General features: G+C 31.9%; 1 protein-coding gene across 2 annotated transcripts in view; it reads left to right on the forward strand.

Moving 5' to 3' along the window:
• LOC127709668 (extracellular serine/threonine protein kinase FAM20C-like) overlaps positions 1–15,870 on the forward strand; it is a 69,213-nt gene extending 53,343 nt beyond the window's left edge. For both annotated transcript variants that reach the window (XM_052215299.1, XM_052215300.1), the window contains exons 5-9: positions 156–248; positions 7,621–7,733; positions 8,810–9,100; positions 9,599–9,680; positions 11,402–15,870. In XM_052215299.1, coding sequence (XP_052071259.1) covers positions 156–248; positions 7,621–7,733; positions 8,810–9,100; positions 9,599–9,680; positions 11,402–11,681 — 859 coding nt within the window. In that variant the 3' untranslated portion in view covers positions 11,682–15,870. The remainder of the gene's footprint in view (positions 1–155; positions 249–7,620; positions 7,734–8,809; positions 9,101–9,598; positions 9,681–11,401) is intronic.
• The last annotated feature ends 988 nt before the right edge of the window (positions 15,871–16,858 follow it).

The following is a 16,858-nucleotide window of genomic DNA, read 5'->3' on the forward strand; positions in this document are numbered from 1 at the left end:
TAGATATATAATACCCGTTGTTCAGGGTAATATAGGACTTTGTGCGGAGCTCATTGAAATCATATAAATACGCTTTCATCCGAAAATGTAATTTCGAAATTCATTTAATATTATTGTGACAAGATATATTTAGAGGTACCTTTTTTTATTTTCAGACATTCCAGAGACTACGAAACATTGCCAGACCATTTTTATTTTACCGATTATGAGCGACATAATGCCGAAATAGCCGCGTTTCATTTAGACAAGTAAGTTATATTTTTGAACTAGTCTTTCTGTTTCAGTATCACCTGTAGTTGTTTGCATTTTTGATAAGTGACCTTCGGTAATTTGTTTTCTCGTTGGCAGTTATGCCAAAGTACCTTATTTGTATTATGAGAAATATAAAATATTAAAAGGTTTAAACAAAAATACCGAACCCCAAGGTAAATTAAGAAAAGGGGAAATTCCACAAAACCTGAAAAAAATCAAACGTTTGACTATATCAACCAACGGAACGTAACTCTTGTAGGGAACGCATTGGAAATGATAGTAAACATGCGTATATTCAGCACTACATTAGTGTGTATGAAGTGGTGCATATATGTGTATAACGTTTTACAGGATATGAAAAGAGAGGCGAAGGATACCAACGGGACATTCAAACTCATAAGTCGAAAATAAACTAACAACGCCATGGCTAAAAAAGAAAAAGACAAACAGACAAACAGACAAACGACAGTACACAAAACACAACATAGAAAACCAAAGACTGAGCAAGACGAACCCAACCAAAACGGCGAAAAGAGGACGGGATTGTAGTTACGACAATTGGAACATATCCGTTGCCATCTGTGAAATGAGGCTTAATACAACGCTATAAATTCGATACACTATTTTTGTGATTAATAACGGAAACTTAAAGAAGCAGCTGAAGCATAAATGTCAAGCAAGAGCTAAAAAAGGGGGCGAGGATACCAAAGGAACATTCAAACCTAACAAGTGGACGAAAAGCTGACAACGCCATGGCTAAAAAGAAAAAGAAAAAAAAGAAGAAAAAACACAAAGACGAACAAATCGACAGAACCTACAACGACTCGGATAACTGAAGATTTAGCAACATAAACCCCCACCAAAAGCCGGGTGTGAACTCAGGTGCTTCGGAAGGGAAAGCAGTTTTTGCTCAAGTTACAAATCGGCCACAACAACATGTACAGCATGCTATTGCGTATTAGTTATACACTGACACGAATATAACCAGGTTATTGCTTGAACTTAATGCAAAAATTAGGATTTTCATGATTGTCGCAATACATCAAATAATTTTAACTTGTAGTTGCATAGAAAAATGTAACGAAAATGTATATGTGCATTTTATCTTGATGATATAAAATTTTGACATACACAAATAAGATTATAAAAAAACTTACAACATGTCACATGCTAGCATGGCTTAACCAGATAAAACTTGGTTTTATCTATCATTGTACATTACATCTTAAAGAAATACATTGTCGACAAACGCAAAGTATAGCATTTAAGAAACGAAAAGTGCCACGTTGTATAGCGTAAGTTAACCAATTGAAGCTTGGTGCCATATCTAAAGAAGCTATAATTTGTATTTGCTTAGAGAAAATAAGACGGGAATATGTCACGGACAGACGGACAAACGGGTTGATTAAGGTAAATCAGTATACTTGTTGTGCTGAATCTGGATTCGCCTCATGGTTGATACATGAATTGCAGGAGAAATACCAATTAACAAATAAAATCTCACATACTAATACACCATTGATATATTTACGCATTTTCCGTCTAGTAAAGAAATAACTTGTATATTAAATACGTACTTAGTCTAGACGGGAAATGCATAAATTTATTAAATACAAAAATATTAAAATATACTGAAAAAAACCCAAATAAAACACGAGATGAAAAGAAACGTTAACTATTTTGAACAAACCTAACACAAGATCGTGCAAATAAGACTTCATTAAACACTCTTAAAAATCTAAAAAAAACAAAATTTTTTAAAACAAACCACATTACAATTTGATAACGTAAGCAACATATATTAGTTACAAAGATGGCAAGCAGGATATAATTTTAGGGAAATTTTCAGTTTTTAACATAACTACATTGTTTTTACACATCTTGTACCAGCTTGTATGATGGACAGTGTTATACTTCTATTTTCTTATAAAGTACGATACAAAAATGAATTGTGTTTGTGTGTCCAATTTGTCATCTTTAAAAGTGGCATTGACTACATTTCGTAGCCGGAACACCAGGAAGTAAAATGACTATTAAAGTGACACCTGATTAAATGAGATAAAATTTTCCCGTTTATCCCCACGACTTAGATTTTATATAGTACCATTCTAATCTAGTTGGTGTTGTCTACATTTTTCTTTTACCACAAATGTAAAAAGAAATCCATCATCTATGCATAATAAATTTCTGTGAAACTGACATTTAACACGTAGTCAGTGTAGCTCAGACATGATTTATAACAAACTTTTAAAAAATTGTCCGTTTATAAATTTATGATTTAGTAGGAAACTAAGGTATCAACTCCCTCAAGGAAAACTGATCTTGGATGAATTTGACTAATATTTGTATGTGCGTTTTGGTCATCTGGTCATAAAGCTCTTCAACCGTTTCGGTTATTATACATCATTAGCTTTCACACATTCGGCATTGGTCGTTCCTGATGAAAGCAAATCCAGAAAAGCCTTTCGGACGCCTGAAATTTATAAAATGTTGTTTTCATTTTTTAAAGAACCAACTTTACTTTGTAGCATAAATAATAATAAAAGACCAAAGAATATGTTGTAAATCGAGAGAAATAGTTAAAAAATTAAGGAAATTATTTCGTGTAACTTCATTGCAGTGTAATTAACACATCGTGTACCATCCTGCAGCTACAAAAAAAAAATGTAGGACTAATAGATAAAATGTATTAGTCCAACCTACAGTTTTTACTTTTTTACGGATGTAAAAAAATGTAGTTCGGGCATGTGCACTTTTAAAGTAATTTGTGATTGACTATATTCCGTAGCCTAAGCGATAAGACAAATGACAAAGGAACATCAGGTTTAAGGAGTTAATTATTTCATCATGTTAATTACCAGATCACTCGTATGTTCATAATACTAATGAAGTTGTAAAATATCACTCAGTAGATGTCCCTTTCCATGACATTTATTAGACAACTTTTATATTATTTATCATTTTTTGAACGACGTGTGATTATATTATGTATTTTATGACGATAAATAAATAAAAAAAAAATGCTTTCATAATGAGACTTTTATGGCAATAAACAAAAATAGCTTTTGTTTGCAGTTTTTAATTTACTGACTGACATGAAATTATTGATATAACATCGACAATTAGTATGGAAGTGATGATCTGTAAAACATTAAGATGGTACAATAATTTAGTAGCATTTTATTTCTTATAACATCGAAATTAAATATTGATTTAAACCCTGCTCACATATATGACTTAAAATTAAGTAAAATTGATGTTATTAAAAAGACGATAGGGGAACTTTGATACACTTAAATGATTTAAATAGCTCATTATAACGCAAACGATCAGGATATCAGAGTTGTCTACCTTTTACAAAAAAGGCATTTCATTGCACAAGGTCATGTTTTTCTCTGACTGTTAATGACATCTTTACACTACATCCGTTTGATTGATATTTTAGCTAAGATACATTATTGTTTTTATTAGTTATTATTGGCTTTGAACTAGGTTTCAGTTGCTGCGAGTACTCTCAGATCTGGACTTTGTGTAGTTTATGCTTTTTTTAGATTTGTGTGTGATTTGTATCGATCTGATGAGTTGAGGCCTCTTCAACTGATTTGTACAGTTTGTTCTTATGTTTTACAGTTACACCACTGTCCCAGGTTAGGGGGAAGATTGGCGCCAGCAAACAGGTTCAACCCCGCCGCATTCTGTTTGTGCCTGTCCCAAATCAGGGACCTGTAATTCAGTGATTTTCGTTTGTTGCTGTATATCATGTTTGTTTTTCGTTCATTGTTTTAGACAGAAATCAGGCCGTCAGTTTTCTCGTTTGAATTGTTTTACATTTGTCCTTTGGGGTCTTTTATAACTTACTATGCGGTATGGGTTTATCGCATTATTGAAGGCTGTACGGTGACCTGTAGTTGTTAACTTCAACATCACTTGGTCTATAGTGGATAGCTGGCAATCATTCCACATCGTCTTATTTTTATAATACTTTACGTTACTCTCTGTAAATCGAAGACCCGGAAACCACTAACACATAGACAAAGCCGTACACTTCTTAACGCCCTTTCTTCTTCATGATTTATCTTAGTTTTAAACCTCAACAAAAAGTCATTTAACTTGTGCAAAAAATGCAATTTTGTAAGAAATTATCCAAAAGAAGGAAGGGCATTAAGAAGTCAAATTATAATATAAAAAACGAATTTACAGAGATATGATTTCAACTTCGCCGGTACGCTAAAGTCAAATTGAGAATATCCACTTATCATTTTAATTGCTTACATGTATTTGTCATATATTTTTTAAAGCACCATTTTAGAATTGATATACATGTCACGTTTAACACCTTTGCTATATTTAGCTCTTGCGTATTCAGGAAACACATTTTAAAACCTAAGAAATGTCATGACCGTATTTTTTGAATTGTAAACAGTAAACTTGCATATCATGTTAATATATTACTTAAAATGCATGAATTATGCGTACTCCTAATTGTCAACGCCTTATTGTTTTCTTTGAATTGTCGGCGCCATTGTTTTCATGGAATACAGACCAGATATATGAGGGTGTGGATGGGGGTCCCTCATTTCTGTATTCTTTAATTTACGGGGCATTTTTCTTTATCTTTAAAAAATAACGCTTATTATGGCCTCGCCTAGTGGCGGGTCGCCCTATAGTAATCAGTCTGTCCGTCCGTCCGTAACAAATTTTGTCCGCTCTATATCTAGAGAACCGTTATAATTTCATACTTTATACTTGCCATGTATATTAACCAACACCAGAGGGTGTGCCATAATGTTTGTACAACTTCCTAGGTCAAAGTTCAAGGTCAGCGGGGCCCACAGAGGTGGCTCCAATCTCAATGTTGTCTTTTTCTGTACAATTCTCGTGAAAATTATTTTACTATTCGATTTATCTGGTATTGCACAATTTCTTTATCCTTTATACTCTTGCACCCCATTATTCTTTATACTCTTGCACCCCATTATTCTTTATACTTTTGCACCCAATTATCCTTTATACTCTTGCACCCCATTATTCTTTATACTCTTGCACCCCATTATTCTTTATACTTTTGCACCCAATTATCCTTTATACTCTTGCACCCCATTATTCTTTATACTCTTGCACCCCATTATTCTTTATACTCTTGCACCCTATTATTCTTTATACTCTTGCACCCCATTATCCTTTATACTCTTGCACCCCATTATTCTTTATACTTTTGCGCCCCATTTTTCTCTATTCTTCATTGTTTTGTTCATTTTTCTCTATTCATTAATTCATTTGGTCATTATTCTACATTCTGTTAACCCCACCTAGACCCTTATACATTTAGATCATTATTTGATAGATGATTCCTCCACTGACTAGAGACTCAATGTGTGACGCTATCAAGTATATATTTCCACTTGTTTGTTACTATCATTTATATTCGTTTATTATGACACGAAAACTGGCCATGGTCTGGCTACGTTATAATAGATAGAAAACTCCCGGTGTTGTATTTTGCAGACTGTTGATTGTCATTTCATCGTTCTTCTTTTTAGTTAAGGTTTTGTCTGTTTTCTTCGACTTTTGATTATTGATTGTCCCTTTGGTATATTCTGCCTTCTTTCTGCTTCCTAATTCAGGAAAAATTCTGTTCATCAATACTTTTTTTTATCAAAATAAAGAAAGGAAAAACATATGGCTATCCTGCACTTATCAATGGTATTACACCAATAACTATAGGATACAACATTCAAGTTACTTGTTCACCCCTGTAATACTGGTGTCCTCTACCAGCCGAACTCAAAACCAAGGATCTATGAACAAGGCATTTATACGCAACGTTTATTTTTCTTACGTTTATGTCACAAAAATGATGTTTTTACTTATATTTACAATGTTTACAACTACAATAAACATTTTTGTACTAATTAACGATAAATATGAAAGAATATTTACAGTTATCAATTATAAAATTATTATGCCTCTATTCACTATAAACATGATAAAAACATGTTTGGATACCAATCTCAAAATACGCCATTACACTGATTTCCCAAAGTGGGGATGTCAAATACGTCTATTAATACTTGAATAAACATAAAACTATATTTAAACCGTAACATATTCAAGAATGCATCAAACCTAAATTGATCTAAACAATTTAATTATATAGATAAATAGATACTTTATTCTCTAGAAACTAAATACAAGTTTACAGAGAAAGTACAATATAAATACAAATACAATAGTTGAGGGTAAACAAATACAGTACGATAAAGTAAAATGAAGTACAACTTTATGAAGACATACCAATTGAAACCTAATACTTTTGTCTTCTGAGAGTAGCTATAAAACATCCTCCATTGAAACATATTTACAGATAATAATAATATTGTGTTTATAGTTATTGTCACGCTTATCAAAAAGGGTTGTGAAAAGAAAGGACTGTACACGATTGACGGTTTAAGCATAAATAAACTCATCATAGATACCAGGATTAAAAGTTTGTACGTCAGAGGCACGTTTCGTCTACAAAAGACTCATCAGTGAAGCTCGAATCAAAAATGTTGAACAGGCCAAATAAAGTACGAAGTTGAAGAGCATTGAGGACCTGCATAGTAAGCGAAACATTTACATTCACGTAAAAGCCTGGAGTATTTTATATTCCTGACAACTTTAAAAATATGACTCACTTTTTGTCCGTCCGAAACAAACGGTTTCCAGGTTATAATTTCAGTTCGATTTGGGGTAGTACCTTTTAACCCCTCAACACTTCTACCATTTATAAAATGGATGTCAGGTTTGTTTTTACAGCTTCCAGAGTTACTTCACTCATTATTTTCTCCAAATTGTAAATACGTATTCAGGATGATAGATAGAGTTTGAATTTGAGCGATTTCGGGATGAATTTAAGTTTTAGTATCTTTGCTACCTACCATATAGTGCAGGTTTTGTTATATTGTGCACTTTTGCGAAATTGTTTTTTTTTATTCCTCACTGAGAACCGTGTCCTTAAATTGTATTATAATGATAAAAAAAAATCCAAATTATAACCTTCTTTTAGCTAGAATCTCATATGCCTTCCCGATTGTACTTTTAAAATACTGTAAATTCAGAAATTATTACCTGCATTTATTATTGCGATTTTTGAAAAAAGAACACACATGCGAGATTTATTATTATGATTTCAGGAAAATCTGCATGCAAATATATGTATCAGATATCAGAATGCGAGTTCTTATTATTGCGATTCTAACCCAGTTGCATCATTCGAAATAATAAAAACCTCGCAATAAATTCTGAATTTACAATAATCATAGTGCATGAGATAAATCAATAAAGTCTAATTACTTTTTGTTTTACAAATACATTTAATTCTTTCAGAGTTTTAGGATTTTATAGAGTCCCACCAACTGCTGGAAGAAAAGTGAACATGACATATGATATTAAAAGACTAGCAGATCACAAATTAGCAAAAACATTCTTCAAATCTCCAGGTAACTAAAATTTCTTACATAGCATGCATATGTAGCATATCTGTGAAATACTCAAACAAAGTCTACACATAGTGTGTTGAAAGTTTGTTAGTTTACGATTGCTTCAAGATACATAAACATTATATTATACATTGATGTCGCTATTGGACATAGAAATGATATCAGTGTTCCTGTTGCTCAATCATTATTCTTCTCTTTAGAATAATTGGGATTGTAATTTGACTTTCTTCGTTATTATTTAAATGGCCCATTAGTATTAAATATTTTTCAATGTGTGCTCGGTGGCCCATACCTTTATAATATTTTTAAAAATAGCACTTTCTAAACTTAATTTTTTGAAAATGATGTACAAAGCGTATTGTTTTTAATTTAGGACCCCCTATCATCATTGTACCTTTACACAGCTGTTACCGTAATGTCATCGTGTTTTAAAATAAAAACATCATAAAAGGAAGATATCATAATTTTTGTTTGTATTTCCGTATAAAGCCATTTTTCAAATGTCTAAAATAGAAAGATGAAATGATAGATATCACGATGATTTATAACAAGGAAACATAATTTGTTTTATTATCTTACAATTGACATGTTTATGTGAATTTCATAATGTATTAATTTTTATATGACGTATATTTAAATTAATAAATACTTACTCTGAATTTGATACTATGAAAAGTTTGAAACAATAGCTTGTAAACTATAAAAGCTAATCAATCTTTTTTTTAATCAAATCTTGTTATTGTCTAAGAAATTGAAATAATTCGGCTTTGAATTTAATGCACAATATGGGTATTTTGACGAGTGACGAATTGCTGAATGTATAACCATGCCCAGCTAAGGAATCAGCGTATGGCAAATAAATGATCTGCCCACTATGTATTTAACTGTTTAAAGATTATATTGCAATAAACTTTAGAAAAAAAAACAACAAACAACTTAGAATTTGAAATTGTTTTCCCGTTCATTTGAAAAGGCTGCTAATCGAGTTTTGTTAGTAACATATCAGTTTTAAGTTATACTCATGTGAAAGAGTTTAAATATTTTATCTTTTGAAATGATGTATTTTTCATCTTTAGCCAACAACGTTTGCTTTCATGGCGCCTGCTCCTACTACTGTGATACAAGCCATGCTATTTGTGGAAATCCAGACATGTTAGAAGGTTCCTTCGCTACATTCCTCCCTCCTGAAAAAATTGCTGCCAGGAAAACATGGCGGAATCCATGGAAACGGTCCTATAGTAAACACAGAAAGGCTTACTGGGAAGCTTATGATGATCTTTGTGAAAAGGTCAAACAACGTGCACCATATAATAAAGGGCGACGGCTTCTTGATCTCATAGATATGCATATTTTTGATTTTTTTCAAGGTAAAGTATATATTCACAGTATTTATATCCCTATCTGATAAACATATAGATCCTGTTTACGCTTAGCTTGCTAATATTTGACAATGCTCTGTTTAAATTTCTGTTCTGAAGATCATTTTAGGGGCCACGGGAGTTTTCGTCGATACATTCCTTAAAAGAATTAGATTAGAAATTTGGATGATGTCGAATATGATTATATTGATATACAGAATGTAGATTGGAGCGTTTTCTGACCCTTTAAAGGCTTGAAGCGATGCTAGGACAGGGTATTTCAATCAGATTGCATATACCCCTTCATTTCCATGTAGAGTGATTAAATAAAAAATATAAAAAAAAAAGTAACCCATTATTTTATTTATCATTATATTCTATTTCTTGTCTTGTGTAGACGAAAAGCACGTTTGTCGCTCTAAATTATAAGCCTGGAAGTATTGATGAGTTTGGTTTTTTCTTTTTAGATATAACCGCATTCACTGTTCGTTTTAACTTCATTTTCAGGAAATATGGATAGACATCATTATGAAACAATAAAAGATTTTGGCAATAATACATTCCATTTGCATTTAGACAATGGTAGAGGGTACGTATATTTTATTTATAGAATTGATACATAAATTGAAATAGACATGTATAAAAAGTAAAATAACAAAAAATACCGAACTCCAATGAAAATTCAAATCAAAAGCTCAAACACATCAAACGAATGGAAAACAACTCTCATATTCCTGACTTGGTACAGGCATTTCCTTGTGTAGAAAATTGTGGAGTAAACCTGGTTTTATTGCTAGATAAACATCTATTTTGTATGACAGTCGCATAAAATTCCATTATACTGACAATAATGTGTGAACAAAACAAACAGACATAATAGATAAAAATGTCAAAAATAGGGGTACAGCAGTCAGCATTGTGTTATAATCTTAATCACTATAAAAACAAACAAACATGTCAACAAAGAAAAACAAAATGACATATAGACAAAGCACATAAGCAAAAATGAAAGACAAGAATACCAAAAAATGGCCATAGCACAATAACACAATGGCGGGATGTAACAGTACTGAGCCTAGCCAAAAGGATATTATCCAAACTGGACTAAACAGTAAAGGTTAATAAAAGGAGACGTTGGGTATACGTCATTTGGACAGCACAACGAAAACCCTTAAAAAACCGTGGGTGATACTATCAAAAGTCTGCGACCAAAGCCGAATTTTATACCTAAAAACCTTTAAAACTCAAAATAAAGTTATCACAAAAGACAGCAACCGAAAATATAGCTGACTTGGGAAAACAGATGAATATCATACAAATGAGGGGATGTGGTTTGATTGCCAATAAAATTTATATCCACAAGAGACCAAATGACGTAGATGGCAGTAACTATAATGCACCCTTCATCCTTCAAGAAAGAGCGCACACATACTATATATTATTTAAAAAGAGGGGCGAAAGATACCAAAGGGACATTCAAACTCATAAGTCGAAAATAAACAGACAACGCCATGGCTAAAAAAGAAAAAGACAACCAATAGTACACAAAACACAACATACAAAACTAAAGACTGAGCAACACGAACCCCACCAAAAACTGGGGGTGATCTCAGGTGCTCCGGAAGGGTAAGCAGATCATGATCCACATGTTGCACCCTTTGTGTTGCTCATGTTAGTACAAACCCGGTAATAAGTCTAATTCGGTAGGTCACATTCGGAAAAAGGGGACGGGATTGTAGTTACGACATCAGGAACATATCCGCTATCATCTGTGAAACGGATATTCCGTAACGGTCAACCAACTCGTGATGGCGTCCGTAAAATTTACCAAGGGATGATTTCAACTTCACCACTTAAAACTCTTGGTTTAATATCTTCCATGTGAGCAGCAACCCTCTATCAAGGAAATCATAATAGGAAATACAAGCCCTGGAATATCGTATCAACTGGGAGATATATACTCCGTACTCAATAAAGCACCCTCTGGCCAGCCTATTTGTAAAACAATTCAAACGAAAAACAAATCTTGCTGACAAAACAACAGCAACCACTGAATTATAGGCCCTCGTTTTTTTTTCTGTCGGATGTGTTTGAAATATTTGTAAATGATAACATCAGGTGAAGTTAAACATTGGCAATTACATAGTGTATAATTCATTTCTTTTTCTGACCAATTTAACTAAATTAAGATGATTATACTATTTAAGTATGTTACAGTTTTAATGTATCAACATTTGTAAATATGATATATGTTGAATTTGGTATAGGATTTGATAATATCTAATTATTACATTAATATTTTCGTTTTAGGTTTGGTAAAAGCATTCATGATGAAATGTCCATATTAGCCCCAATCTATCAATGCTGTCAAATCCGTTATTCAACATTTCTGAAGTTAGCAAAGCTTTATGTTGGACCAGAGAAACTTAGTTCTGAAACAAGGCAGTCTCTCTCCAAAGATTCCATAAGTCCCATATTAACAGAACCTCATTTATATGCCCTAGACAGGCGCGTTATCAAAGTGCTAAAAGAAATATATACATGCATAGAAGATGGTAAACCTATTGATGAAGTAATCATTGACCGATGACAGTAATTGTAGATGAAAGCTGATTAAGGCATAGCAATTTTTAATAAGAACCTCTTGATATTAATAATCTGAGAAATTGAAGAAGATATCATAGGGCAATAATATCCATTGTGAATGGGCATTGATAAAGGGATAGGGATTGTGATATGAAAGTTTAGAAAGTTTAGATATATGATAATCTGAATAATTGAATAATTGATTATTGACTGGAAATGTTTTGTAGTAGAGTAATAGGGATTTAAAGCTACATTATATCTGACATTTTTGTATTTGTTCAACCACTGATATTATAAATGACAAATGTAACTGTTTGTTGTTTAATTTTTGAAACCTCAATACCGTTGATATAATAATGTTAAAGGTTACACTGCCGTACACCGGCTGATAATTCAATTTTAATAAGCAGATTGCTTACGTTTCTTAATATTTTGACAGCATCTTTTATCATCCAAGTTGTAATTCGTTTTTGTAAACTCAATTCTAGCTAAATTTATTTTGACTAATAAAAAGATATTGATCAAGAATCAAGTAAACAAGATATTTGTCAACATTTGACTAAACATAAAAACAATGGTTAAAAGTATATTTTACAAAGTTTAAGTAAAAACAAGATTTGTGTGAGCAAAACATATGTATAAAATTCATTGCATTAGCATAGAAAAATGTGTGGAAAACCAGTTTAAAATTGAAACAGCTAAAATTATTTTGATTTACATCAGTTTCGTTGAGTGTGCAAGGTATTATGAAAGCCCTGATTTTCAGAATTAACATATCTACAAATTCATTACATATGAGACAAGTTTCATCTTAAACATTGTGTTTTTTAGTTTTGTATTGTGAGATGTACAAATGATGTATGACATGTTATATGTATACCTGTTCATGGTTGTTGTATCATCTGTCAATTCTATTAATATTTGGCTCTCCAATCATCAACTTACTAGTTATGTGAGCCTTAAAGGGGCATTAGCTACGAATTAGACAAAATCTAGAATATATTTGATTTTTCAAGCATTTATAAAAGTTTAATTTTGAAATAATTTTTCGCTATTAGCTGTCAGTTTGGTTCGATTTTGTAAAAATAGGCTAAAACATCGCTGATGTATTATTGGCTTGCAAGTCGATAATTTAACCTCATTTGAACCGGTATTTAGTCGACCTTTAATTGGACCCTTTTCTGGATATGGGCTTTGCACGTTCTTAGCATGTTCAGTTATCAAAAAGAAAAGAATGTCAACATTGAAAAGTGAAACAATGAATTCACTGGCAATAATCATTTCTTTGTCTGATTCGACACACAAAAAAACATACTTATACAGGTTCAAACAATGGTCTTTGATATTAAATCAAACTGTATGTGCTTATCTGTGTATTTGTATTCATATCTATATTTATATTAGGTCATAGACTATCGGCATCTGTGGTAGTCATCTCGATGGTTAATTAGATGGCGTTTAGACTTAAATACACACGAAATGCTGATAAATTATAACGATTCTATGCATTGTTAATTGTTTCTTTTTATAAAAAATAAGGTGATGAGTTTTGTCTTTTTGTAACTTTGATATACGTTTTAGTAAGTTATAATAAATCAAATATGAGAATGTGAGTAAAATCGGTGAACCCGAATTTGACAGCTAAAGTCCTTTTAAAAGAATGCGTTACATAAGTTTTAAATGGGTATTTAATCCCTATAAAACTCCGACCGTGCAAGACCCTCATGGGTAGTTAAGGTCGCTAAAAAAAGCTCGTCACCTATAAAACTAATTATCCAATTTTCTTTGTAAAAGAATATTTTACTAAATATACGATATTTGGAAGTCAGTCTTAAAAACAGTGCCTAAAAAGTTTTGTAATAACTTACGTTCACGCCGCTGTTTATTTTTAATGTGAGAACTCTTTGATCTTATTTCAAAGTTTGTGTATTTGGTTTACTCTTGCGCATGTCTTTTTGATTGGCTACGTGTCTAGTCCGTCATTTATTTGCTATTTCTGTCTTTTTTTGACAAAAATTTTGACAGTTTAAGTTTCTTCTAATTTTGTCTTCTCTATCACGTTGATGAGAAAACGATGCCTTTGTAGAATACTTTAATTAATGTTCTTGAAAAGTTGGCTTTTGGAAAGCTCCAATACTTCATGTTATTTGGTGTTTTTTCAGTAATTTCAGGTCTTTATTATTGATCTGGACCGCAATACCTCATTCATGTACCCTAATGTTTTTGAAATTTAGATTAATGGATGCCGTTATCATTCAGGGTTTCACGAAAAGATACAATATAATGAGACTTTCACTTCATTTTACTGCATTCATTTTATTTCTGGCATTTTGGGGGCTAGCTGTGGCTCACTGGTAGACTTTGTCATTCCCGTTAGTACGTGACTTATTTCTTAAGAAGAAGGTCAAACATTTAAAGGGTTATGACCAGTCATACTTGGAACGCGTTTATTCTTTTCATTTGTCTTTGATTCTTGTTTCATAATGCAATCGGATATTTCATTATACTAATATACCTGTGGGATATTCGTATCGTCTCTTCGTATCATGCTTCCATTGTGAGCTAACGGTAACATTCAAATTTTGTATTACAACACTGTTAACTTCGTTGTACTCCATACTGTCCCCTCCCAAGACAACAGGAATTATAAAACCTTTTAACGACATCTGATTGCATGATAAAACAATATCTGTGTAATGTTTAAAAATATGAAATTCATTAATTTTCGACTTGAAATCAGAAGAAATCTAGGTGAGCCTCGTTTTAGTTCCTATTTTTAAAGCTGGTACACATATATTTATATTTTCCAACAATATTCTTATATTGCATTGTTATGAATTAATGACATTCAGTTTATAACTGAATTGATGAAAGTGGTTACAACTACAACAACTTTTTATAGAAAAAAGTTTTGGCATTCATTTTACTAATTGATGGTTAGGGTTTGTATGTTTTGCTTCATCTTTGAACTGTATATGAAATTACATATTCAAGGCATCATACAAGTGCTCTTAGGTCAGAATGCCACATATTGTTTTCTTTTTTTTTGCAAAATTGTAGCGATTGATATACTAGTATCACATTTAATTTTTTTTACGTTTCTGAGTTGCTTGTTACATAACTTTCAGGCATGTTATATATCTAAGAACGCTAACATTACAACCATTAATCAAAGTGTTAACAGGTTTTTTTTTGGTTATATTTTAAGTTTTTCCATTGAATCTTTAGCTTTTTTTCTTGACCTGTATTGTATACACTTGTGGAATTGTCTCCCGTTGTCCACAATTTGTCATGTCGCTAAGTCGTTTTATCGGAATGTAGTTATATGGTATTTACTTATCTGATATATTTTCTTCTATGAAAATAGTCGTTTACGGTTTAGGAATAAAAAAAAAAAAACAATGAGATCTAAGCATTTCAATTCAATGTCTCACTTCTAGAAGGGAACTGCTACTACCAACGTGTTAGCTTTCTATTTTAAAATAAATGGTCTTTTTTATGCTTTATGACTGCATTTAGCCTACGGAAATTAAGTATCATACAATAAATGTCCGTGCAAATAGTACTACGTCAAAGGATGTTAACATTTTCTGAAGCAGGCAGGTCAAATTGATTAAGCAATACATTTTCAATTCAAAACTAAATATGTTAGAACAGACTGAAAAGCAGAAAATTACATCTTTGAAACAATAAACGATTATTAAACTGAATTCGTAATCCCCATGCAGACATACTGTACAGCTGCCGAAAATTGTTCCTTTATATCCATTTATATAACTTTTCAATCACAGACTGTGTTAAATTTATTAATGTAATACAGAAATGGTGCTAAATAAATAAAACGTGATTTAAAATTCGTAACTTTGCTGGAAAATATTTTTGTAGGAAAATCTTCACAAATGCTCGCTGTTTTTCAACCTATAAATGTTTTATTTAATCCACTAAGTGAATTAGAACATTTTAGAAGTAACGTAGGCAAGAGTATTTGTCTATCAGTATACATGCTACTTTATGTATAACAGTTTGTATCGATACCTATTAAATATATATGATATTAAATAAATAATTCCAGTGAAAGAGCGAGTTAAAGTTTCTAAAAGAATATTTATTTTTCTTGTGTGGTAATAAGCAGTATTTCTTTATGTTCAGATGGTACAAGGAGTACAAACAAATAAAAGATAAGACAAAAATAATAGTTTTGTTGTCAATTATATTTGACATTTACGTGACTGTCAGTACGGTTCGGAGAATAGTTCCCAGACATATCACAAGATGTTACATAGCAATTTAACCACGGCGGTTCCCATTCGTCTAACGAAACTGACTGCCTTCCCGAAGGAAATGTGTTTACCTCTGGTATTTATTGGTTAAATGATGATTAGTCTTTATATTACTGTTTTTACAAAATAGAGTGGCATTCTCACTCGAGTTCCAGGTGAACAAGCGACTGCATAAAATTGTATCTGAGGAAGGAAAATTGTGTAAGTTTCTATGGATCTACTCACTTCATGTTCCAACCACATTGAATGTTTATTGCGTAGTAATAGTCATTATGGTATTTTTTTTATGACAGATCTTAAAGGTCACTATTTAAAATAATTCACTAGTTTTCTAGTCCCGAGGAGATTTATAGTTACACTGCTTGACAAATTGTATATATGGAATTTTCCTTATTGACCTCTAAATGTTTGATCATTATTGCTTTGTTGGGTTGCTGTCTCCTTGAAGTTTTCCCGAATTCTCGTTTTTCACTAAAACATGATATTACACAATAAAACACAGTACGCTTTGTTTAAAGCAATACCAATCATAATGAGAAAAAAAAAACCCGCAGAATACCCGTTTCACATTCGATTCTTTTTCTGAAAATTGATACTGATATGTACGTAAAATCACCATACAGAGGTTAGTCAGTCCTCAGTAAATCAACATGGTAATATACACACATAAGGTTACATGATTGAGCTATTTCAGAATTAACATATTTTGATTCGTAAAGCATTGGCATTGCGAGAATCATCTTCAGCTATGCCCCAAAAAATAGTTTGAAGCAATAATCAATGATACTATAAGGTTCAGGAGCCCACTATTATTATAAAATAGTTCATGATGATTTTTTTGGAAGTGTCCATTTTATAACATATTTGAGTAGTTTGTGGGTTAAGACTATAGTCAGGAATA

This window comes from Mytilus californianus, unplaced genomic scaffold (assembly GCF_021869535.1).
Source record: "Mytilus californianus isolate M0D057914Y unplaced genomic scaffold, xbMytCali1.0.p SCAF_7, whole genome shotgun sequence".
Taxonomy (NCBI): Eukaryota; Metazoa; Mollusca; class Bivalvia; order Mytilida; family Mytilidae; genus Mytilus; species Mytilus californianus.